Source organism: Cyprinus carpio, chromosome A17 (genome assembly GCF_018340385.1).
Source record: "Cyprinus carpio isolate SPL01 chromosome A17, ASM1834038v1, whole genome shotgun sequence".
In the NCBI taxonomy this organism is placed as follows: Eukaryota; Metazoa; Chordata; class Actinopteri; order Cypriniformes; family Cyprinidae; genus Cyprinus; species Cyprinus carpio.
Window position 1 is genome coordinate 15,681,738 of NC_056588.1, and position 24,062 is coordinate 15,705,799.

The 24,062-nt window shown below is 36.9% G+C and overlaps 2 protein-coding genes across 4 annotated transcripts; one reads left to right on the plus strand and one right to left on the minus strand.

The window, feature by feature from the left end:
- Nucleotides 1-107: 107 nt before the first annotated feature.
- On the plus strand, nt 108-2,370 carry LOC109047265 (pro-opiomelanocortin-2-like). Its single transcript, XM_042774203.1, has 3 exons — nt 108-243; nt 534-673; nt 1,661-2,370. The coding sequence occupies exons 2-3, from the start codon at nt 536-538 to the stop codon at nt 2,189-2,191; spliced, it is 669 nt and encodes a 222-aa protein (XP_042630137.1). The 5' UTR covers nt 108-243; nt 534-535; the 3' UTR covers nt 2,192-2,370.
- Nucleotides 2,371-3,543: 1,173 nt separating this feature from the next.
- LOC109053961 (protein EFR3 homolog B-like) lies at nt 3,544-23,308 on the minus strand. Of its 3 annotated transcripts, none has more exons than XM_019071266.2 (22): nt 22,863-23,308; nt 17,247-17,323; nt 16,331-16,458; nt 16,065-16,215; nt 13,117-13,238; nt 10,579-10,728; nt 10,050-10,175; nt 9,567-9,645; nt 9,058-9,193; nt 8,659-8,820; nt 8,288-8,399; nt 8,044-8,095; nt 7,715-7,887; nt 7,024-7,261; nt 6,654-6,782; nt 6,464-6,531; nt 5,971-6,098; nt 5,683-5,774; nt 5,520-5,568; nt 4,848-4,951; nt 4,658-4,707; nt 3,544-4,471 (listed from the first exon to the last, which is right to left on the minus strand). In XM_019071266.2, exons 1-22 carry the CDS (start codon nt 22,867-22,869, stop codon nt 4,372-4,374), a joined length of 2,433 nt encoding a protein of 810 aa, XP_018926811.1. In that variant the 5' UTR covers nt 22,870-23,308; the 3' UTR covers nt 3,544-4,371. The 3 variants fall into 3 exon arrangements, with proteins under 3 accessions (XP_018926811.1, XP_018926810.1, XP_018926812.1); XM_019071265.2 differs by having other exon boundaries at nt 4,848-4,954; nt 22,863-23,307; XM_019071267.2 differs by having other exon boundaries at nt 4,848-4,954; nt 22,849-23,306.
- Nucleotides 23,309-24,062: the final 754 nt, after the last annotated feature.

A 24,062-nucleotide genomic window follows, 5' to 3' on the forward strand; every position in this document is an offset into this window, starting at 1 on the left:
ACTGACGGTCTTTGATGGATTATTCATCCGTACCATTGATGATGCGCCGGGTTTCCTTCCTGCACCACCCATTAAAAGTGACAGAGTTTGGTGGCCTTAAGAAAATGACGCACAGGTAGCTTATAAAAGAAGACTAGATGAGGGTTTTAGACATCAGAGACAAGCAAACACACACATAAGCAGACAGATCAGAGATCCTCAGAGAGAAGAACCTTGGACAGCTGACTTTTTTCTGCACAACAGGTGGGTAAGAAATTCATCCAGTGAGGGTCAGCTATTTTTTTTTTTTTTTTTTTTTTTTTTTTTTGCAATGTCTAATCATTAATGTATTCATGTTTATTTTCTTAATTTAAAGTTTTATTTAACAAACATGCATTCCATTCACAATATTGTATTTGTTCTTATAATTCTTGCATGCAATGAAATAATGCTTTGCATAACTACACATGCATTAAATGTGATTGAGTGTGCATAAATGTGAATATTGATATGATATGATATTAATATTGACATGAACCATTGTGTTCTGTCAGATATGGTGAGGGGAGTGAGGATGTTGTGTCCTGCTTGGCTCTTGGCTCTGGCTGTTCTGTGTGCGGGTGGATCTGAAGTCAGAGCTCAGTGTTGGGAGGACGCCCGCTGCAGAGACCTCACCACTGATGAGAACATCTTGGTGAGCTACAATATTACTTGCACAAATGACTGCTTAGACATTTTAAAAAGTCAGTATTCATTTAACATTTTGGTTAAGTGACCTTTGTCAATAATTTACAAGCAGAGTGTGATGTGGCCGCGGGTAAATGTTTTGTCATGGTTTAAGTAATCTTTCTAATTTTCTGCTGTTTTTCTTTTCAGTTTTGTTTGCATTTGATATGTTCTATGTCTTCATATTGACCATTTTATGAATAATTCCACCATTTTCCAGTTTATTTTTCAGTTATAATGCATAGCTTGTTTTTTGGCCTTGTCATTACATGCCCTTATTTTACTAATTTACAAACACCTTTTTTTCTGATACTGTAAATTGTTGCAGCATCTTTTCACCCTCTGCCTCTAAAAAAATGTTCATATCTCTTTAAAGCTCACATTTTCCAAAAAAGAAAAAAAAAAGGCTTCAGGAGGAGCTCTAGCAGTATTGTATCCAGTGGTATCTGTATTGAAAGTCCATACAATCTTTTTTTGCCCTCGCAGTGAGAGAGAGAGAGAGAGAGAGAGAGAGAGAGAGAGAGAGAGAGAGAGAGAGAATCTCCGTGAAGTAGCGAATTCACTTACCCCAGCTGTTCTTTGAATGCAGACCAAAGCAGCAAGTAGGCAGGCATTATGCAAATGTTTAACAATGTTGCGGTAGTCACAGAAATAATGTCAGGACTACAAAACCAAACATTTCGTTTTTTGTTGTTCGTGTTTTCTGTTGGAGAAAACTCAATTTGGTGTGGACTTTGTGCTGTGTAACTTTGCAGATATATTACACACTAAAGAAAAGGTTTAAATAAAAAAACACAACATGATAGGTGCCCTTTAAATAGCTTCTCTTGTTGGTCTTTTTGTATATTACTTATGCCGAAGAAGGCATGACCGAAAAGTTTAGTAGGCTAAATACAGTTTGGTTTTGAAAAATGAGCCCAGCAACTCTCTAGTTTCTTCTTTTGCTCTTCCTAAGAACTGCATACAGCTATGCAGGTCTGATCTGACAGATGAAACCCCAGTCTACCCCGGAGAAAGCCATTTGCAGCCTCCCTCGGAACTGGAGCAAGCCGAGGTCCTCGAACCCCTGTCCCCTGCTGCCCTCGCTCCTGCTGAGCAAATGGACCCTGAGTCCAGCCCTCGACACGAGCTCAAGCGCTCTTATTCCATGGAGCATTTCCGTTGGGGAAAGCCAGTGGGTCGCAAGCGCCGGCCTATCAAGGTGTACACGAACGGCGTGGAGGAGGAATCCGCCGAGTCTCTCCCAGCCGAGATGAGGCGCGAGCTGGCCACCAACGAGGTCAACTATCCTCAAGAGGATAGCGCTTTAATCCAGCAGAAGAAGAAGGACGGCTCCTACAAAATGAAGCATTTCCGCTGGAGCAGTCCGCCTGCTGGCAAGCGCTACGGAGGCTTCATGAAGTCCTGGGACGAGCGCAGTCAGAAACCCCTTCTCACACTCTTCAAAAACGTCATAAACAAAGAGCATCAGAAGAAAGACCAGTGAGGGGGTTTTAATGGGATGAGTGGATAGGGGATTGTTTTTAATATACTTTCTTCCCAGCAAACCTATCATGCATAGTCAACAAAAAGAGGTTGGGTGGTGTTGCCAGTAGCACTTAATTCTTGACGCTTAGTTTATTCACATTGTATTCAACAATAAATTCTGTATTCTGTACATAGAAATGCTGTGGTGATTAAATACTTTTTAGATTATTTATTGAAATCTATTATACTGTAATTTTTGAAAATGTGATACAAAATGATTGTTTCAAGCAGAAAATAACAAAATCGTTCCTTTCTGAGAAATAAGCAGACATCAGAATCATTCTGCAGTATGTGCAGTTGCCAATAAAGCTATAAACACAGGTCAGACTTTGAATTTATAAAAGTAGTCTTTAATTGATATTCTTATTATTCATACCACATATGTACATCACTTAATGATTTCATGTAGGCAAACATTCACAGAACACAGCTCTGAAGTCTCCTCATTTTACAGTGACAGTATCTAACACATAACAGGAACTAAGTTGACTAATTACGGTCCACAGTGTTGTAATGATCTCACTTAAATGAAAAATGGTGGAAGCACAGACAAAACACCCAGTGCATGCAGCAGCTGACAAGGAAAGACTAAACTCTGATATTTCATACATGCAAAATCACCTCACATTAAGCAGCCTAGAATATTCCATCAGATGAACATCATAGCTATATTGACAGAGAAAAAACCCACTTGTTTTTTTATGCTTGCAAATAAATTCAAGGTATCACCAAAAATATATATAAAATAAAACATGAAAAATGACTTCATGAGCTAAAAAACAAACAAAACAGAAAAGACCATGGGTTTTTATGACAGAAAAAAAACATGGTGGATGTGTTTTAATGTGGAACTGGAACAATATGACATGACAACAGATAACACACCATAAGATTTTAGACAAGAACACATCAAGATGAAATTAACACAACATGAAGTATTTTTCAGCATACACCACATTTACACAGTGAGCTTTAAAGTGCCGCATTTAAATCCAGGATAACAAATTCTTGATGTAAACTTGAAATTATTTACAAATTTAAGTAAAATAAAGGACTTGTTACTGTACAAGTGACAAATGAAACACACAAATTATGATTAAAAAAAAGCAGGTAGATAATCGATCCCTTTAGACCCTAAAGGTAATGTCTGAAAAGTTGTGGTGGCATTTTCTGGAAAGGTGTCATTGTGATTGAGAATTTCCCGTGAGATGGCATGTGTTGACCAACAGAAAGCTGCTTGGTTTGAAAGTGAAAATAGCAAAATAACAATAGGAATACATATTATCTTGAGTTTGAATGTGTTGAAAAATATTTTCCCAAGCAGAAATTTAAAGGAAAGCTGCTTGGTTTGAAAGCGATTTCTGTGTGTACTGTGCTTTAAACATCATGACACCTGCACGTATGAAACTGCATTAATAAGAGTATAATGAATAATGATACAGATCTGACTTTAATATGTGAATGTAACACATTCACTTTCTTACACACAGCGATATTAAGCCATCAGTTCTGACTGGAATACTGCATTGAGTTAAACTAGAAACTAAGTATTAACTGTAAGTTTCCTCAGCTTCTACCCAAGAGGTTTTATTTTTTTAATTCAATAATTATTGCTTTAAATACAGCTGTTATTGCAGCATGTAGAGATAGTTTAAACATGCGATCAAAGCTTGTATTTAGTTAAACTATCCATACCCACACACGCACAAAAAGCTTTGTTTTTGGAAACACATCTGGGACATTTTTGGACAAATTTTCTTAACTTAAGATACAAAATTTAAGGCAGCTTTACACTTTAGTAGTACAAGAAAACCAATCACTTGCTCTGAACAACAGACTGTACACACTTACACAGTAACCTGAACATGATAACCTCATTCTGCTCTCTACGCTATCAGACAAGATACAAGCATTTGTCGATTAATTCTGGTCTTTTTCATCTAGACTAAGTATTAAAGTGCATATATAACCAACATATGGTATATTCTCTTGCTTCGTTGGCATAAATAGACTATAGGATAAAGTACAGCCTTAATCCTTATCTAAAGTCAGATATTACACTAGAGAACACATTTTGAAAAGGAGTGATAATAGTGGGATGAAAACAGCTGTATGCGGTGACTAGGGCTCCTGGGTCTCTCAGTATACACAGAGGTCTGGAAACTTCATTTCATAGACTGGTATGGAGCGGCTCGGGCCGTGACCGTTTCCGACAGAGCCAGATGGACTCGGTGGAGGCCTATCCAACAGAGAGAGAGAGAAAGACAGATGGAACAAGTGTCAATCACATTAGATAGACAATACAGCCTTTTTCCACTGTAGTGGTTTCCTACTCTACATATTTTTATATGGCCATTACTTAAAATATTTGTCCTCTATGCACAATTGAATGATTAGGAAAGCTAATTTATAAAATGTTATGTACCTGATTGTGATTTCGAAGATTTGGTTGAGTTTACTCTGCAACAGGGAAGCCTAGAGAGAAACAGTACAGGCGGAGAGTTCATATACAAAGTAAAAAGAAATGAACAGATGTAGGAGCTGAACAGAAGAGCTGTGTTTGTGCTTTTTGATGATAAAATTAGTGTGTGTATGCTAGCTAGGCATGGACTCACCCTGGCCCCACAGTGGGCTGCTATCTCCTCAAACGGGGCGGTCTGAAACCTCTCCACCACCTGCCTTCTGCGCTCTCTCTCCAGCTCCTCTACATTCACGCTGTCTACTGAACAAACAAACACACACACAAACAAACACAGGTGATTCTGTGCTAAATGTCATAGACCAGACTAGAAAATGTCCCTTTCAAATTTACCATTTAAGCTCAATTTATGGATATTGCTACTATCAACATTTTTTGGTACATTTTCTTCTCCAGTCATTACTGAATAAAGATTATTTAAAATCATCATTAATCAGAGTGACAGTTCTGCACCAATACTATAACTACACTATAAAAGTCAATATAAAAGAATGACTTAAAAATTACAGTAACAAGTTTGGGATTGGTAAGATTTTTTTTATGTTTTAAAATTATGTTTTAAATACAGTAAATACAGAAATATTGTGAAATAATATAACAATTTAAAATAAATGCTGTATTTTCAGCTGCCATTACTCCAGTCTTCAATGTCAATACTTTTTCAGGATTCTTTGGTGCATATACAGAATAGAATATATTATATATAAGATATAAATTACACACACATACTTACTGACCCCAAACTTTTGAACAGGTAGTGTATGTACAATGCTAATGTAAGTATACCCTTAAATCATGCAAGACTTACCAACGGCTTGTTTAAGAGTTTCAAATGTTATCTGCTCTGCTGTGGATCTCTGTAAAGACACCGAACATAGGTTAAAAAATACAGCTGATAGTAGATAGGATTCTAAGAGGTGGACACACACGTACAGACACTCAGCAGTGTAATGAAGACGAGGATGTTTTACCTGCTCTTTCTCTGGACTGTTTCTTGACTCCATCTCTAACTGCAGGGAGACAGTGTCTCCAATACTCTTCCTCTTGGACAGTCGGTCTTCATCTGCGTTAGTTACAAAAATAATATTTTCATAATATACTGTGTTATGGAGAATTCCAGAAAAAAGCTCAGCTGTACTATAACATTTAAATGTGAAATGCCCTCACTGTATGTGTCTAATGACGTATAACTGTATCAAAAAAAATCAAACATACGACAGGACATCCAGTGTATTTAAAGCTCAGGCTGAGGGTCAGACCTGTGATCTGTGGGATGTATGCAGTGGCCAGTCTCTCTGTGTTGTATCCGCTGCCGCCCAGTATCTCTGCTATCTTAGTCTGCACAAACAGCACCTCTCCCTCCACCTTCTCCAGCTTCTCTGGGATCCTGAAAGAGAAAGAGACTAAAGATATTCTTCAGCTTTATATGGGTACACTTTTCTGAGCTAGTAGAAATCAGACAAATAAGAGATCTCTGAATGTGTTGTGGGTTTAATGCCTTTCATAACCATTTGTTCAGCACATCACAGTTGAAAATATCCCAAGATGATCTTACATTGAACTGAAAGACACTGAACTGAGTAAAAACTGTACAGTATGTTCTCTACCCAGTACATACGTTTGTAAGAACTGAGACAGAACTATGCATTTCTGTTGGTTTATTAGTGTAAACGACGGCAGAAAAGCGGTGTCTCTCATAATGGTGAGAAGAACATTACAGTAGTTTGAACAGTCTACGTAAGTGTTGCTTACTTTGAGCTCTCAACAAGAACATCCTCTGGCAGCAGGAAAGGAACGAGTTTCTTTCTTGACTCAATCACCTGTGGGGAAAAAACCCAGAAAGACAGATAGATAGATCTATAGATACAGTAGAGAGATTCACAGACAGACAGATAAATGGATCGATGAAAGGACGGACGGACAGACAGACAGTTGGTCTCACCTCATGGACATGTTGGCAGAAGGTAGGCACAGTGGTCAGCTGACAGATGAGGTTCAGGTACACAGCTGACAGAGCATGGATGGCACAGCGGGTATATACAGGAAGAGCTTCTTCAGTCAAGGCCAGGTCCTGCATAAAAGGACACATCAGGGGAAATGAAAAAGGCTGAGAACTATTGTGATGACACTTTTATGACTTATAATTGAATATTATACAGTGAGTACTTGAGCATAATGTAAAGAGATGCTGACGTAAAGGTCGACTTGTGTTAGGTTTATTAATTAACATATATCATTATGCCGTCCCTATGTGTCCATTGGCATATTTATTCAGCCCCACAGCCATGTATCGTAGAGCTGAGAGAAATTACCTGTAATGCCAAAGCCAGTCGGATCAGGTCCACCACCACCTCCTCATTGGCCAGCTCCACACAGATCAACGCCAGCAGTGTATAAAGAGACTCAAAATGCCGCTGGACGCTGCTCTCCTCTTTGCAAGCTAGGTAAATGTGGCGGTATAGCCTCTGGCTGTGTTTCTTCATGAACAGGTTATCCTGCCTTGAGCACTTGTCTACTTTCAGCTTCAGTACTGAGATATCTGAGATAATTCTGTTGAAAACGATAGCAAAATGCACTGTTAAATCTTTTGTCAGGTAACTCTAAGGGACCTACTGTAGCAAAACATACTGTAGCAAAACACTTTGTGCAATTAAATAATATCAATTTTGTATAAATGTATGATAGCAAGTAATGCCTAAATTAACCCACCAAAACAGTATAAACGTATATCAGTATAACACAAAAAAAAAAGTATATTGTGTTTTTTAATTAAAAAATATAAAAAAAAATTGTAAGGGTCAAAATAAATCATTAAGTGTTTAGTTATTTTAATTGGTCATGCAATGTTAAATATCCTTAGGCTTTATCTTAAAGATATGCAAAAGAAAACTACAGGCACCACAACATCAAAATGTTCATTCTATATTTCGTAGCATTAATCATTTATTAAGAAGTAAATTGTAGATTGCTAGATTTCTCTTGAGTTTGTCAGTGCACCCCAACCTGACAGGGGAGAATTTGTGCCGGTTGTCATGGCGATCAATGATGCCGATGAGGATGTCAAGAACGAGTAGACGGATCTCTGCATCTTCCATCAGAGTGAAGGACAAGAGAGGGTCCAGGAATGAGGTGGGAAGTGCTGTCAAAATGTTTGTAGACTGGAATCCTGCTGTTACCTAAAGGAGAAACAGAGAGACTGACATTTAAAGGCACACAAGACCATCAGAAGGTTTAGACTGCATCAGCAACTCTGGATATCATGGAACAGCAGGGGGAGTAAATGGCCTCCGCATGGCACAGTGTGAAATTATAACTGACACAAACCAGCTCACCTGCAGCAAAGACTTTAGCAGCATAACCTGGATCATCCTACTGCCCTCAACCCTAAAGCCAGAAACAGACACTTATTGACAAAATAGAATATTCTTGCTTACGCTAGCATTTATCTAATTAAACACTTGCTATGTTAGCGTTTACGCTATATTCCTCAGCTAATTTGCATTTCTTCTTGGGCCAGCAGAAAATACATCGTAAACATGTCTAATTGATAAAGTCTAGGTTGTAACCCTGTCTCACCCGGTGTTGGCCGAGCCCAGAGCTGGATACATGCCTGGCACAGGAATTTTACCGATGATGAACAACATGACTTCTGAGCGCTGGTAGGGGGGCAGTGTGTATGCAAATGAGCCTGAAAACAAAAAAAGATAGAGGGATCATGCACGACTGATAAATCTATCTATCTATCTATTTAAAAGGCTTAAATACTGAGATAAAATTGTTATAATTTGAAGAATGAAAATGTGGGCTGATATGAAACTGAGCGCAGCTATGTAGGAAATCAGTTGCCTGAGAAAAGCCAATTATACAGTTTAGCCACGGTCATCTTACAAACATATTTGAGTGCCACGACTGCAGGATTTACTCACAAACATTCATTGTTTACCCACCGACAGTTTTGATGACGGCTTCTTGGAGTTGTCTCTCCTCGTGTACTTTAATGACCTTGGAGCCCATATTTGCAAAAGAGTCGTAGGATCCTGTAAGCTCGTAGTCCACACTGAGTCTGAGCTGCTTTAGTAGAGTATTAAACACTTCCAGTACTGTGGGCCCTGTGGAGAGGTACGGCACAGAGCCAAAACTAAATTAAGGAACACCATATGATTTCTAGAGTATAAAATCAAATTATTTGTCAAACATATAAACACTGATACATATGAAATAAGCAGTGTGTATATCACTTTTCTTCAGAAAGAAAAAGATAATAAAATAACAAAAAAGCACAAGTATTATCAGACTAATGCGATGGTTTTAGTGCTCCCTCTAGTGGTCTAAAGATGATCTGGTACCTATGGATCCACTGGCCTCTATAACAGCTGCCTCTGAGATCACCTCCACTATCCCAGCACGCACTCGGGCTGAATTCTTACTGTTGGCATCCAAGTGGCCCAATAGCTGCTGAATCACCAGATGTGAATGTTGGGACTGAGAAGGAGCAGTAGACGAGTTAATAGTACAGTAACACAGATCAACAAATATATATATTTTTTTTTATTAAAAAAAGAAATGTTATAATGTCAAGTCAATAAGAAATAGTAATACATTCATGAGATTTTTAACTCCAACTGTTGAGCTGATAAGATAATTTGTAGAAAATATGTAATAATGCAAATATAGAAATAGTTTCACTACTGTTCTGAGACTTTCAAAGCGAAGATTTTTTAAATATGTTTAAATATGTCCTCAAATACATAATTATTTAGTAGCAATAGGCCATGCTCCTCAAAAGTGCATCTTGCATTGTATTTTGTTTCAGATACTTTTACAAACAAATTTCAGCACAGTTGTTTGTATCTACCTGAATGGAGTACATAACGATTTTGAAACAGCGGACTGCAAATGTTTTGCTCTCCCAAAGTGAATGGTTATCCAGGTGCCTGGAAATGTACAAGTGAATTAATGATTAGCTTCAGCAAACAGAACTAGAGCAGCAATGAGCAGAAAGAGTAGGTCAAAAAATACATTGGTGTAACAGATACTACAGTTACTTTTACTGTCTAGATTGTATTAGGCTAACAATGACGACAACTTGTTTAATTCTTTTTCTTCATTCCCTTTCCAATGCTATATTTCTATACTGCCCCTAATGAAAACTAAATGTACTAAAATGTATTTGAAATACATTTATTTCATGTTAAGTTTACTACAAACACATTTACATATTTATATACTTAATAAAAATACTCCGCAGTTGTACTTTTAGTACACTAAACTGGTATACTAAATGTGTCTCTGTGTGCTGGCCTCTTGTGTTTAATCAGGGTAGTGCATAAACACTCACATGAGCACAGGTTTCACAGCATTCTTGATGTTGCCGTAGGCCGCTCGTCCTAGCAGCTCTCGAAAGCATCTCTCTGTCAGCTCCACTGGACTCTCCCTCTCCTTCTCTGTCTCTGGGGAAGGAGACCTATCAATAGGAATCAAACACATAAGACAAACATAAACCAGGGCTGAATCAATAGGACGATTGTTGGTCAGCTATTTCCACAGAGGTGAAGATGTGAAGAGTTTTATAGTTCCGTTTAGATTTCTTGGTCTGCTTCTGACCCTCGGGCTTTGGGTTTATCAGGTTTACAGCAGTAAAGCAGCTTCACTTGAAAGTCTGACACCTCAGTTGTAGTCAGTCTACTGTTATCACAGTTTTCATTAGCATTCGATTAGGAGTTCATTAGGTTAATCACACAGACTGGCTAATAGCTATTAGCAAGATGCTGTTTCTCGGAAAGAAAATTCACACTTCCATTAGACTAAAAGTGTCCATTTCTCTTCACGTGTGATTGTGTGTGTGAGCATGTAAGTGTGTTTCAGACCTCTCTACGCCTTCTTCCTGTTGGAGGTTGAACAAGAGAGATGGCACGATTTTGTCCATGTGTTGAGGGTCCCAAATATTTGCCTGCAGTTCATCATTGACAGTTTTCCTCACCACCCCCTGAAGACCCCTGATCCCTGCCATACGAATCCTTACACACAACCCAAACAGACTTCAGTCACATTTAGACATGGATTTATATATCGCTATTTTTATTAATGTGCACTGCATGGTGCAATTCTGATGCATGAATTATTAAATCATAAAGGATTTTTTTTTTCCTTTTATATCAAAAGCAGATTTCATTTCTAATCCTGTTCTACATAATCCCTTAGCAGAAAATATTAAATTGTATCAGTATGTGGCAAAATCTCTCTCTCTCACACACACACTGTTGTACATGGATGTGCACATACTCGTGCATTTCCTTTAAGAATATCCCTATTGCTCTATTTACACAAAGCCTTGATGTTCACAGTAAATCTTATAATTATAAATAATACTGTTTAATTCACTGCATATGAATTTAACATTCTTATTATTCATAATATAATTTAATATTTGTATTATTATAATATTGTAATATATTTAATTTCAAGTCTAAGAAATTATAAGTAAGAGTAATTAATAAGAGATTACTCTTGTAAAAAATAATAATTATTATTATTATATTCTACAAGTTCTTGGGGCTTTATCACTTTTGACAGAAATGTTGCACATATGTTGTCTTAAAAAAAACAATGACATTTCAAGAGGACAGTCATACAGTACACTTAATTTTTTTTTCTTTCTTTTTGAATTGCATATATAATTTCCATCCATTTAGATTACACAGTTTTAACATAATCTAGTGATGGAGACATGAACATGTAAAGTCACATGTAGTCATTTTTAAAGTGTTATCTATTGATTCTATAGCTTATTTATCTTACATATTATCTGTATATATTAAAATTCATTTAAAATAAATGCTTTTTAATAATTGTTAAACTAAATATGCTTGTGTGTAATGGATTAATAATAATATAAAACATATAAAATAATTCTGAGTAATTATCATTTTACTAAATACCCTTTAATTTTGAGAGAGAGAAACTGGGGGAGTGGCTTTTTGTGTCAGGCATGTGTCAAGTTGTGTAAGGGATTAATAATAATATAAATCATATATAAATCTGATGTCAGACATATGTGACTTGTGTAAGGTTAGCTGTGGAGTGTAAGTTACTACGTAATGAACGCCGCTAAAAGCCAAGTCACTTTCATGGTACCAAAAACCCAGGATTGGTGCAAACTAAACTGAAATTTACCTAATCCGGTTTCATGGTACAGGCCCCAGGTCATTGTAAAAACAATTACATTTATTTAATTTAAAAGAGTGAACATGATTAAAAATATGGCTAGCTGTGGAGAAAGTAATATTCAATGAGTTAAAATGTATGAGATTTCAAAAAAAAAAAAATAGGATATTTTGATAATTAATATGTGTTTGATAATAAATGTGTATTTAAAGGGATACTCCATCCCAAAATTAAAATTTTGTCATTAATCACTTCCCCCCATGTTGTTACAGACCCGTAAAAGCTCTGTTTGTCATCCGGACACAATTTAAGATATTTTGGATGAAAACCTGGAGGCTTGTGAATGTCCCATAGACTGCCAAATAAATAACAGTGTCAAGGTCCATAAAAGGTATTAAAGTTGTCATCAGAATACTCCATCTGCCATCAGACGTGCAATCTGGGTTATATGAAGCGACAGGAACAGTTTTTGTAAGCGAAGAAAACTAAAATAACGACTTTATTCAATAATTCCTTTGTCAACGGTCTCTGTGTCTCTCCATATCACTGTATGCTGTGTATGCTCTTCTGTGTCATCCGTGCCACAAAGATGCGCTGTTTCTACATGTATTTAGCTTTGATTTGAAATAAAACAGCACATCCTTGTGGCATGGATGACACAGAAGAGCATACACACCATAAGGTGATAATGAGAGACAGAGGAGACCGTTGACAAAGGAATTATTGAATAAAGTCATTATTTTTGTTTTCTTCGCTTACAAAAAGTGTTTCCATCACTTCATATAACCTAGATTGAACGTCTGATGGCAGATGGAGTATTCTGATGACGACTTTCATTTTTTTTTTTTTTGGAACAACATGGAGGTTAGTGATTAATGACAAAATTTTACATTTTGGGGTGGAGTATCCCTTTAACTAGTTGCTTATTAACATGCATATTACCAACATGGTAATATGCATGTACTTATAAAGCACATATTCTGTGTGACCATAATATAAATCCTTAATCCTACACAATACCTAAACCTAACAACCACCTTACTAACTATTAATATACAGTAAATAAGAGTTTACTGAGGCAAAAGTCATAGTTAATTGTTAATTGTTAATGAGAACTGGACGTTAAATTAAAGTGTGACTGATTATACTTACTAGTTTATGTATAATCCAAAAAACTAGATTTTCAACATTCATAATTTTGGGTGTAAAAATTATTTGAAAAAATGGAAAGAGGTGCTCACTTTGTGCGAATATCTGGATCCTCGTAACTGGAATGACACATCTCACTGAAGCGTGAGACAAAGAAATCGTAGCTACGATGGTATGATGGTGTGTCCTCCTCTATGTTCGCAAACTTCACAAACTTAAAGAGAAAGAGCAGAAAAATATAGAAAAACTGGTCACATATTTTTACTGCTAATGAGTTTGAGGTATGGTTAGCTAAGAGTTGGGTTACGGTTAGGTGCAATGTTAAATGTTAATTAAATGCATGTACTTTAAATGTAATTACAATGCACCAAAATGTTTGTATATTAAGTACTGGCTGCCAAGAACATGAAACAATCAAAATTCAAGGGCATTTAGAGGCCAAACAACCAATATTGCAGAAGATTGATTATGCAAATTTGCATATTGATGGACTTATGCAGTACTACTGACCACACTGAGTACCACACCAACACAAAACCTACAGAGTACCTTCACGCTGTTAAACTCAGATGAAGACACTGCATAACCCATAAATTCTGCAAACATGCGCACAGCTTTCAACATTTATGGGCAACATGCTTTAAGCCCTGCCCCGCCTTTATCTGCGAAAGTAATCTCTTTTTAATCTTTAAGCCTTTATATTTCAGAAGCATCAGATGTGAGCGGTTTGAACTTGAGAACTCTATATATTCCCATAAGCAATTGAGTTGGCCTGGTGCTAAGCTTTCAGGGACCATGTTGAAGTTTCACATTACTGTACAGAGGATACATTTATCTTTGTTTTGAAAGCTTGTCATGTAAAATGAAATAACATTATCTGGAATGGGATTATAATGAATGAAGAGGGCCTGTATATTTCAGGTAAAGGGGAAGGTATGACATGAAGTAATGGAATAAGTGCAATATTTAAATATGGAACTAATAAAATAAAGTACATATAATAAGTTCAAACATACAATAAATGTATAGAGAAAAAAACAGGCAAAACAATGTAATTCCAGTATTAAAATACTATAGATAAAATAAAAAAGTTATGGAGCCATGGAGGAGTAATGGCCGCCGAGTATGGGGGCCGACCAATGGTGGCGGAGCAGGTGGAGGAGGAGCGCGATGAGAAGATGGAGAGCCGAAGAGCTTGGGCAACGGGGAGGATCCAGAGGTCCTAGGCAGAGCCGATGGCGCCGGCGACCGACACAAAGATGTGGATCAAGGATCAAGGAGTTGAGGGGATGAAGGAGCCTGACAGAGCCGGAGGGATGGAGGGACGAGGTGAAGCCAGAGGAGTGGAGTCCCGAGGCTCAGGATGGTCAATGCCAGACCAAGGTGGAGCCGGAGGGACGAGGGGGCCAGGCGGAGCTTGTGGACAGCCAGGCCACGAGGGAGAGGAGGGAGCTAGGAGCCATGGTGGAGCCGACGGATCAACAGATCGAGGCGGAGTCCAGGCCTCGGAGGCTGGAGGTGAAGGTGAGGGAGACTCCGACCACGGCGACGCTGGAGGATGGCAGTCTCGCGGGGCTCGCACCACAATGATGTTGGGCTGAGGGCAAGCAGAGGGGCTGCCAGACAACAGCGGTGGAGAAGGGTGGAGCGGGTGGGAGGTCGGGCATTTTCGAGGAGCGGGCAATGGAGGGTGTATTCTAGGAGCAGGCAGTGGAGGGCTCTTTCTAGGAGCAGGCACTGGAGAATCAAAAGCCCCCTCAGGGCTGGACGGGGGAACCATGTACGAAGGAGGGCTGGACAGGACCAGCGGAGACAACGGAGAGAAGAGAGGGGGCAGTTCGATCTCCAGATCAGATTCACAGTCAATGAGACCTCCTCCTCGTTTTTGGCCCTATTGCCATGCCATAGTCAGCTCACCATCAGCTGCGATGCAGGGGGCAGGGCTCCTCTCCACGCTCACACCGTCCGTGGCTTTCTCCCTCGTGGCAGGCGGTGTTGCCGGACATACACCTGGACTGACGTCACGGGGAGTGGCACTGGCAACTAGCTTCTGGGAACCAGTGGGGAACGGAGGTGAAATTCGCTCGGGGACCGTCCTCGGACGACACCGCTCTGTACATGATGGTCAAACTAGTGTCGTAGAATGCACAGAGCGCATCATCCAGGTAGCTGGTAAGCTTGCCAGAACCATGAACAGTCTAGTATGGGCCCCGAGCGATTTCTCCCCCTGCTCCAGCAGGAGGAAGAGGTATTCTGGGCAAAGGAGGGGATCCATGGGACACATTACGGAAACAAAAAACTGAGAGAAAAAACACGGAAACAAAACGGAGGGGAGACACGCAGTTTAAACTGTTTGGGTCAGTTATTCTGTCATAATTCAAAGGAGAGGCACGAGGAACGAGGAGTCACTGGAGTAATACGAACAATAGTCTTTAATAATCCACAGGAAACAGAGAACAAGGAGGACATTCAACAAGTATAACCGACAAATGCAAACTGAAAGGACTGGGGCTTTTGAACACAGGATAATTGGGAAGACACATGTGCAAGGAATGACTAATTAAAAGGGAACACGGCACACATGGGGAGGAAAAACACAACTAAATGAGTCCAGGGGCGTGACAATTTCACAGTATTACTATTTCTACTGTATTAATTCTTAATTTGTAACTGAATTTAACTAGATTGAAAGCGCCAGTATATTTAGGAGCTGTAACACTATGGGGCTTCGATTGGCAAGGAGGGCTTTATATTTAATATAATTTGGATGAGCTTGACTGAGGTGAAGCCAAAATGTTACAACTTTGCACTCTGTGTAATCAAGTGGATTGAGCTTTTGAAACTTCTTAGTTCTGGTCTGTTCCTCCAAGATCACTGCAAGACTGAAAGCTTAACCTGTGGTGTTGATGCATCAGCCACATTTCCCTTTGTACTGCAGAGACACCCGATCATTTTCACATGGCATTCTAAATCAGTAACTACATCAATAGGGTGTGTAAGTGATTTTCACTAGAGACTAAAGGCAGTAAATTTCACTCACTGAGTTAGTGCCCAGGATCTGTAAATTGGGTTTGTCTGCCTCCAGCAGCTTGCGCACCATAGTAAGGAAACTCTCCACAAAAAGGTTTATAGTCTGACAGTGACAGGCCATCAATAGCTGGTCCAAAGCCTCCATAGCAATACAAACATACCTGTGAGACACAAACATGATACTGCCCAGTGATGATCACAGATTATTATAGCAGGTACAAATCACAGAGCTAGATAGAAACAATCACTGCACTTTCTTCCAATTTTTGTTTTTACCCATATCTATGCCGGGCAACGTCTCTGGATAGTCTCTCTGACAGGTAGGCACCGATACGGTCTAGTTTCTCCGGAGCGGACAAGGCATAAAAAGTAAGCTTCTCCATGTTAGCTTTCACCAAACCATCCTTTACACAAAAAGACAAGATGGCAGACAGACAGAGAGCAAGAGAACATTAAAAAGAGGCCTATTAGAGAAGGACATAAAAAGATTTATTTTAAACTTTTCTCCACCAAAAAAGAATCTTCCACAGATGATTCATCTTCTAATCTGAGTCTAATGCAGATCCTAATATAGATTCTTAAGCTTGCTGAAGAGAGACAGATTCAAATACTTTCCAGTTTCGTGCTTTAACCTTACATGGTGAAATACGAGACAAGGAGTTCTTTCTAAAATTAAATAATAGGCTTGTATTTGTCAACTGGAAAATTATTTCATTTTTGCATGCTTTTTAATGTGTTACTTGTCACTTCTTTGTAATTATGTGTTTAATGTACTAGCATATTCTGAGTGAAAATTATTTCAAAATAAATCCTACATCAAACTTTATTTCAGAGTAAGCTAAAGATGAAAATGTATGTATACATTGCAAGCAATTAAAACACACACACACACACTTTTTTATTTCTTAAACAAGTTTTAAAATAGAATTTATAAATTATTTTTATTTTCTCTCATATTTTCCAAACCCGGGTATGAAAATCCCTGATACAGACAACTAGTCTGTAAAAACAGCTGAAAGCAATTGGGTGAGCATGCAGCAGATGCTACGCCACAGTGGTTCTAAAACTAATGAATGTCACTGAAAGCCTATGTCTACATCACTGCATTGATCACTGATGACTGATAACCACTCGAAGCCTAGTGACGCATCCCTTTCTCTGGCTCAGCGGCTTTTATTTCATCTGACCTTACCTCAGGGTCTTCAGGGAAGATGTTATCCACCAGCCTCTTATAACGGGGTCTTAGTGCCCCACAGCATCCACAAACACCTGAAACAATGGGAGAAAGTGAATTAGACCGGCAGTAATACAAAAGAAGACCCGAACACAATAACTGAGCACACAAGGACAGAAATAATATACGTGAAGGAAAAGGAAGTTTGAAAGGTTATCTCTCCAGACCCCTTTGTTTACCTCATCTCCAGTATGTAGGGCAGTATTGATCAAGAGTCTTTGTAATTATACTCAATGTGAGGGTTTTTTATTGCATCGACACATTAAATATAGTAGACCTGTGTGCTGTAATCTAGTAAGTGAGGCCAGTCGATTCAGGGGAAGGGCATTAATCTGTATTTAGGAAACGTCTGCAGCTTGGTGTGCCAGTTAAATGGATTTGAAAAGAATCTGTTGAAAGCATTTAGAATTGTTTTGGTTTTACACCGACAATTGAAAAAACTCATTCAGACATATAAAGGGACGCACTGTAAATCACAGGAAAAAGTGGTAACAAGGATAATTCATCAATTGTCATCAATTTGTTGCAAATGATTTCAGGAGAATAACAATATTTTAATTTTAAAATAAGATTGAATATGTTTACATTAGTTACTGCAGGTAATATGAACTTTTGATAAACATTAGTTTTTTTTCCAGCATTTATTGGTCAAGTTTAGTGTTATTTTAGTATTATTTATATACCAATATAGTATATCATTTTGGTATTTAATTTGACATTTAGATTTATTTATTTATTTATTTTGGTATTTAATTTAGTATTTATTATTTTAAATCAGCTTTTATTTTTAACTTTTCATTTTACATTTAAATTTTAGTTTAAGTTTTAGTAATTTTGTTATTTAAAAAAAAAAAAATCTACTTTTAGTTCTATTTCTATTTAGTTTTAAATTATTTGTAAGTTTTCATTTTATTAATCTTAGCACTGCAACTTAAACTTATTTCATTTAATTGCCAAGGCAACATTTTTAAGTTTTTCATCTAATATTTACATTTTATTTCAGCTTAATATCAATGACCGAAAATAATTTGAATAGATTTTTTTTTAGTTAACAATAGCATCACTGAGGTTAATGTTCATAACCTTATTGTAAGCTGTAGCTATACTCTACTCCATCCATCTATACTCTGTAACTATACCCCATCCATCCATTTTAAACATATTTTTTTATTTAATTGTATTTATTTATTATTTAATTATACATGTGTTTTTAATGAGTTCATATTAACTAAAAGAGGCTACATGGATGCAATATATGTTATCTAGTTAAAAATGAATATTTCACACTGCAGTGCAGGATGATTTAAGCAACCTGAGGAAGGTTAAAGGTGATTAAAATTGTGAAAAACCTGACCAGTCACTGCATCTAAAATACATACTTCTCCTTATACATTCATATAACTATTAAACTAAAATACTAATGCTGATTAAAAACAGTTCATATCCATGTTGTTTGTCAAATATCCAATTAAAACTCCACAAACATGGTTTTTCAGACACACACAAACCCCTTTCTGGGTGGATGAGTCCGAGACAGCACCTTGGAAGGACCCCTGGGAAGGACAAGGCTGTTTACAGCATTACCATAGTGAAAGAGCTTCGTCACGGAGGAAAGTAAACAAACCAGAGCAAGTGGAGCGATCAGACAGCAGTGTTCAACCACCCACACAAAACTGACACAGGCTTTCATTCTAGTCAACAAATATTAAGGATCACATCACACACAATACATAATAGTGTGCATAGAGCAGACAGATATTAAACTATATCAGTAAGAGCATCAGTCTACAAAACTCACTTAACTTTGTATTTTAAATGCAACACAAGGTCAGCGTATGTTTATTGACTCAAGCCTGCAGTCCTGAGATTGTGATTGGCAATTACACTGTGATTGGATGGATGGGAGAGGAGCTAGGGTGTGAGTCACACATTGGCCTACCTGCTAGTGTTTTGACACATCAGCGTGACACCTCTACGCCTAAAGCAACTGAAGCAGAAGCTAAAGAGAAAACCCCTGACAGTCGACACTGAAAATTTCCACCCACACACTCAAGACTGCAGTGAATCAGCTCACGCTCTCCCCGTTTCTCACTCCCAGAGTGATTCTGCAGTTTAAAAAGAGGGTCATTAATGACTGCAAAGTGTAATCACTTAAAAATGACACAAACAAACAGCCACGTACTGCTGTGCATTTTAATTGATGTGGTTTTACTGTTGAGTTTTCGTTTTGGAAAATACTTTCAAAACAATAGATTTAATTGGTTTTGACTGATAGCCATCTCTTACAAATAAACAGATATATACAGTATATAAAATACAAAATAAATAAATAAATATTTTTTTAATTAATTTTATTAAATTATTTGTAATAATAAAATAATACTACTAGTAAAAGTTGTTTTGTTTTTATTTATTAATTATATTTATTAATATTTTGTTTTATTTAATAATAATATAAACTGAATAAACTGATTCAAACTGGTAAAATTTCAGTGCATTAAAACAAGAAATTTATATTAAAAAAAATATTTAATTATTATTATTATTATTATTATTATTATTATTATTATTATTATTATTTAATTGTTGTCATTTTTGAACCATGTAGCTTAGTCTAGCTCAATTTCCAGGGAGTTAATTATGATCAAATGTAAAGAGTGAATTCTCTTAAAATATTTTGGAGCGTCTGCTAAATGCATGAATGTACCGTAAATAAATCATTAGGCAATTTTAAGACAAGGAGAAGACAAAAAATAAAGAGTAAACATTTACATTTAAGTTTTCAACAAACAAGTGATTTGCAAGAAATCAAAATCATCTGTCCCGAGCATTTGTGGTCCTAATACCGAAGATCTTGATGAGCATTCCTTCAACATAATCATAAGTATAGCAAGAAGTAAATATTGAGTTCATAAATCGGAGCTCCATACAAGAGCAGCGACAGGAACTGCTTTACTAGTACTGTATTAGCAACATTTATTAAACGCAACCGCTTTGGCATTCTGTTTCTTGGACAGGGTGGTAAATATAACCTTCACAGTTCCCTCTGGTTTACAACCCTCATAATTCTCTCATGGCTGTGTACCCACCTCTATCATTCACCTGGCACAATCTACTGACAATGACTAAGCCCAGGGGCAAAAATATCTGCTTTTAGTTTGATTATTTTAACTTGCTATATCATAATGCTGTACATCTAATGACAATGTTAATAAATAGATGTAAAATGCTCAGGAAGCAAAAACAACTAAATAATTTAAACCAGGAGTGTATCAACACTATGAAAGTAAGTACTTTGTTGCCAAGAACAACTCTTATTGTTGACACGCACATCTACCATCTGCATACGCTGCAAAACAAAGGCTATAGCTGGCACTGTGACAAAGATTACGTCATAATAAAGAACTAGTCGTGCTGGGATGTACTACTATGGCTGATATGATACCCTCCAAGCTGGCATAGGCATACTAGAAGACATCCAGCTTTAATAGGGCTTTACATAACACTCAACTCACTATGCATGTAAATGAATCAAACTCCATGTTGTGGCGGCCACGGTATGGAAAATCAATCTCTCCGAAACACAGACTCTGGGCACTGTCTCTCTCGTCATGACGCAGTCACTCTAAATACATTTCCCCTGAATTGTGAGAGCTTCTTGAAATTACAACTATATTTAGCACATCAGTCACCACAGATGCCATATCCCTTCAGATTGCCCAAAACGGGACAAAATATCAAAGACACACACTCTAATACGTTAGTGTCAGGGAAAAAGCAGAAATACAGAAAGGGAACTTTATGCTAGGTCAGACAATGTAATCTATTCATTTACTTCCTTAACCTTGTCACTGTCAGCTCTACTTCCATGAGCATCTAGTTAATCTAAAACTATCATTTGCATGCTCAGGACTCTGTATGAGAATAATCTTGTGCCTTTTTGAAGAAGCTTTAAGATATAGTTAAATTGTTTCAGTATTGCTAATAAAACATTACATATTATCCCCCAAAATAGTTTTTTAGTTGAGGACAAAATGTAAATCTAAATAACACGCAGTGAGGTCCAAATGTCTGAAAATATATTGAAAATCTGGGGTTAAAAATCTCATTTAAACTTGGATCAACAGAAAAATGTAGGATTAAGAAAAAATTTTAAATTAAAAAACATTGATGCATAACATACTAATGATCTAAAATTTAGGGGTCTGTAAGTTTTTTTTATGTTTTTAAAAGAAATCTCTTATGCTTACTAAGGCTGCATTTATTTGATCACAAATAAAAAAATATTATAATTTTAAATGACTATTGTCTTTTTAATATATTTTAAAATGCAGTTTATTTCTGTGCAAAGCTGTATTTTCAGCAGTCATTACACCAGACTTCAGTGTCACATGATCCTTCAGAAATCATTCTATTATGCTGATTTGCTGCAAAGTATTTCTCATTACTATCAATGTTAAAAACAGTTGGGCAACTTAATATTGTTGTGGAAACATTGTGTTACATATTTTTTTCAAGATTCTTTAATGAATAGAAAGTTCAAAATAACAGCTTTTATTTTAAATAAAAATCTTTGCTAACATTGTAAACATTGTACACTTTTTAGAAGTTTAATACATCCTTGTTGATTGAAAGTATTCATTTCTTAAAAAAAAAAAAAAAAAAAAAAAAATTCTAACTGACCCTAACCGACTTGGTACAAAAGTCAGAATTTCTTGCTTCCATTGAAGCACAAATCACAGAAAAAAAAGTTAATATATCAGTTAAACTTTTCACTCAGTGTCATTCTGATTTTAATTTTTAAAAAAAATCTTAATCTCTCTCTCTCTCTCTCCCTCTCGCTATATATATATACACACACACACACACACACACACATACAGATACATACATACAGTATATAAAGTCAAATCAATCAGTTTTGTTATTCTAGTCTACTGGGAAAATATTAAATGATATGTCATTGCTGATTAATCTTTTGAACTCCTTAAGTATAAAATGCATAGCATAATAGATCAGCATACGGAACTGACTTAATCCTATTCTCTCAAAAAGCTGTTTTTTCCTAGCATGTGTGGAGAAATCTGGCTGAAAAATTCTCAGGCTGTAAAAAATGCAATTGCTCTGGTTTTGAAGTGCTAAAGCCAGTCGCACATCTCTAAGGCATCCACGCTGTGAGAAATCAAAGTCGCAGCCTGACTGCCTGTAGTTTGTTTGAAACATCCTCAACAAGCTGGTCAGATGAAATAATATGAATACAGCAGGAAATATAATATGTGTACATGCATTAGAGTAAATAACTGAATGTTGCAGTAGATCTGTATGTTTTAGTACTGTGTGTTTGAGTATTCGGTGCAAAGTAGTGTGGATGAAGCTAAATCGGTAATGACTGTAATGAAATATGCACAATAAATACAGCAGAGCTGCAATACTGCATGCAATCTGTTGCTTCAGCATCATTCTACTGCCATTGCCATAATCTCCTGTGATGCACATGAATCTTTCCTTCCTAAACACAGGCAGGGAATTATCATATATACAGAAAATCATGTATACTCACACAATCACCCTTACCGTACATTGATGGAAAACCTGATGAAATTCTCTGTTCTTTGCCTGAAGCCTCTTTCTCTGTCACATAGCCAGAGAGAGAGGGAGAGAGAGAGACACACGCGCTCACAGACACTCAATCACACATGCACGCTCTCATACGGTGCATGTGACCGGGCTCCAATGACCTTGGATTTTCTAAACAGCGTGGCACAGCTTTCCCTCTATCTGGAACAATGCTGGTTTAACACACAGGTGCACTCACACACACACATGCATACGAATATGAATACACATTCACACACACTCCTGCACGCATGCAGCCCCTCCTCAGCAAAGATGAATACATTCACACACCTCCTGACCATTCAACAATGAGAAAGGCAGAGGGGGAGGGAGATGAGGAGGGCGTTAGAGAGATGGAAAATGTGAAAGCACAGGATGAGAGAGGGAAGGAATCAATTGGTGCAGCCATGTGTCAGTCAACTAACCCCGCCTCCTGTTGCCCACTCTCTCTAGTAGTATTTGATTGTTGCCTCTTATTTTCTGTTGCCTTTTTTGTTTTTATAATGAATAAAACATGCATGATTTTTTTTACTGCTATAGAGTCTAATAAAAGATTGATTTTTGTCTAGAGGTTTTAATATTTTATCTGATTTAAAGAGAAAAATTAATATTTTGTACAGAAGAAAATTCCATTTTGAGTTATTAAATTATAATGCATGTTGTTTTAGTTTTACTATTATGTACTATTTTTAGCAGTAAATAAATAAATAAATAATAAATCATTATTTAAAAGAAACCTAAATCTACATCAGGATACTGTGCTTTTTTTTTTGTCTGGCCTGATGAGAGAAGCTCTAGCGTCTTATTCGTGGCATGTGAAATGTTAATCTGAACGTTTTAATCTGAACTGTGAATTATTCATGAAAACATAAAGATGGTTGAATTATAGCAGCATATTACCAAAGACCATTTACTGTTTTTTTTTTTTTTTTGCAGTTGCAAAATGTTGTATGAGCATTCCTATATCAAAAATGAATGGATCAAATTACTGACTAATCTATTTCAAAACATCAAATGTAATTAAAGTGCTATAAATGAAAACAATAGCATGGAGAAAAAAGGGGGATTTATATATATATATATATATATATATATAGATATATATATATATATATATAAAATGAGCTTACCACCTCCAACTTGATGGTCCAACAGTGT

Excerpts from the sequence above, each read along its gene's own strand:
- LOC109047265 (XM_042774203.1), top strand. The coding sequence starts at position 536 with ATGGTGAGGGGAGTGAGGATGTTGTGTCCTGCTTGGCTCTTGGCTCTG. Across the intron at positions 674-1,660 it reads CCACTGATGAGAACATCTTG|AACTGCATACAGCTATGCAG; the intron begins GTGAGCTACAAT and ends GCTCTTCCTAAG.
- LOC109053961 (XM_019071265.2), bottom strand. Across the intron at positions 8,096-8,287 it reads CTGGGCTCGGCCAACACCGG|GGTTGAGGGCAGTAGGATGA; the intron begins GTGAGACAGGGT and ends TTCTGGCTTTAG. Across the intron at positions 6,099-6,463 it reads GTTCTTGTTGAGAGCTCAAA|GATCCCAGAGAAGCTGGAGA; the intron begins GTAAGCAACACT and ends TTTCTCTTTCAG.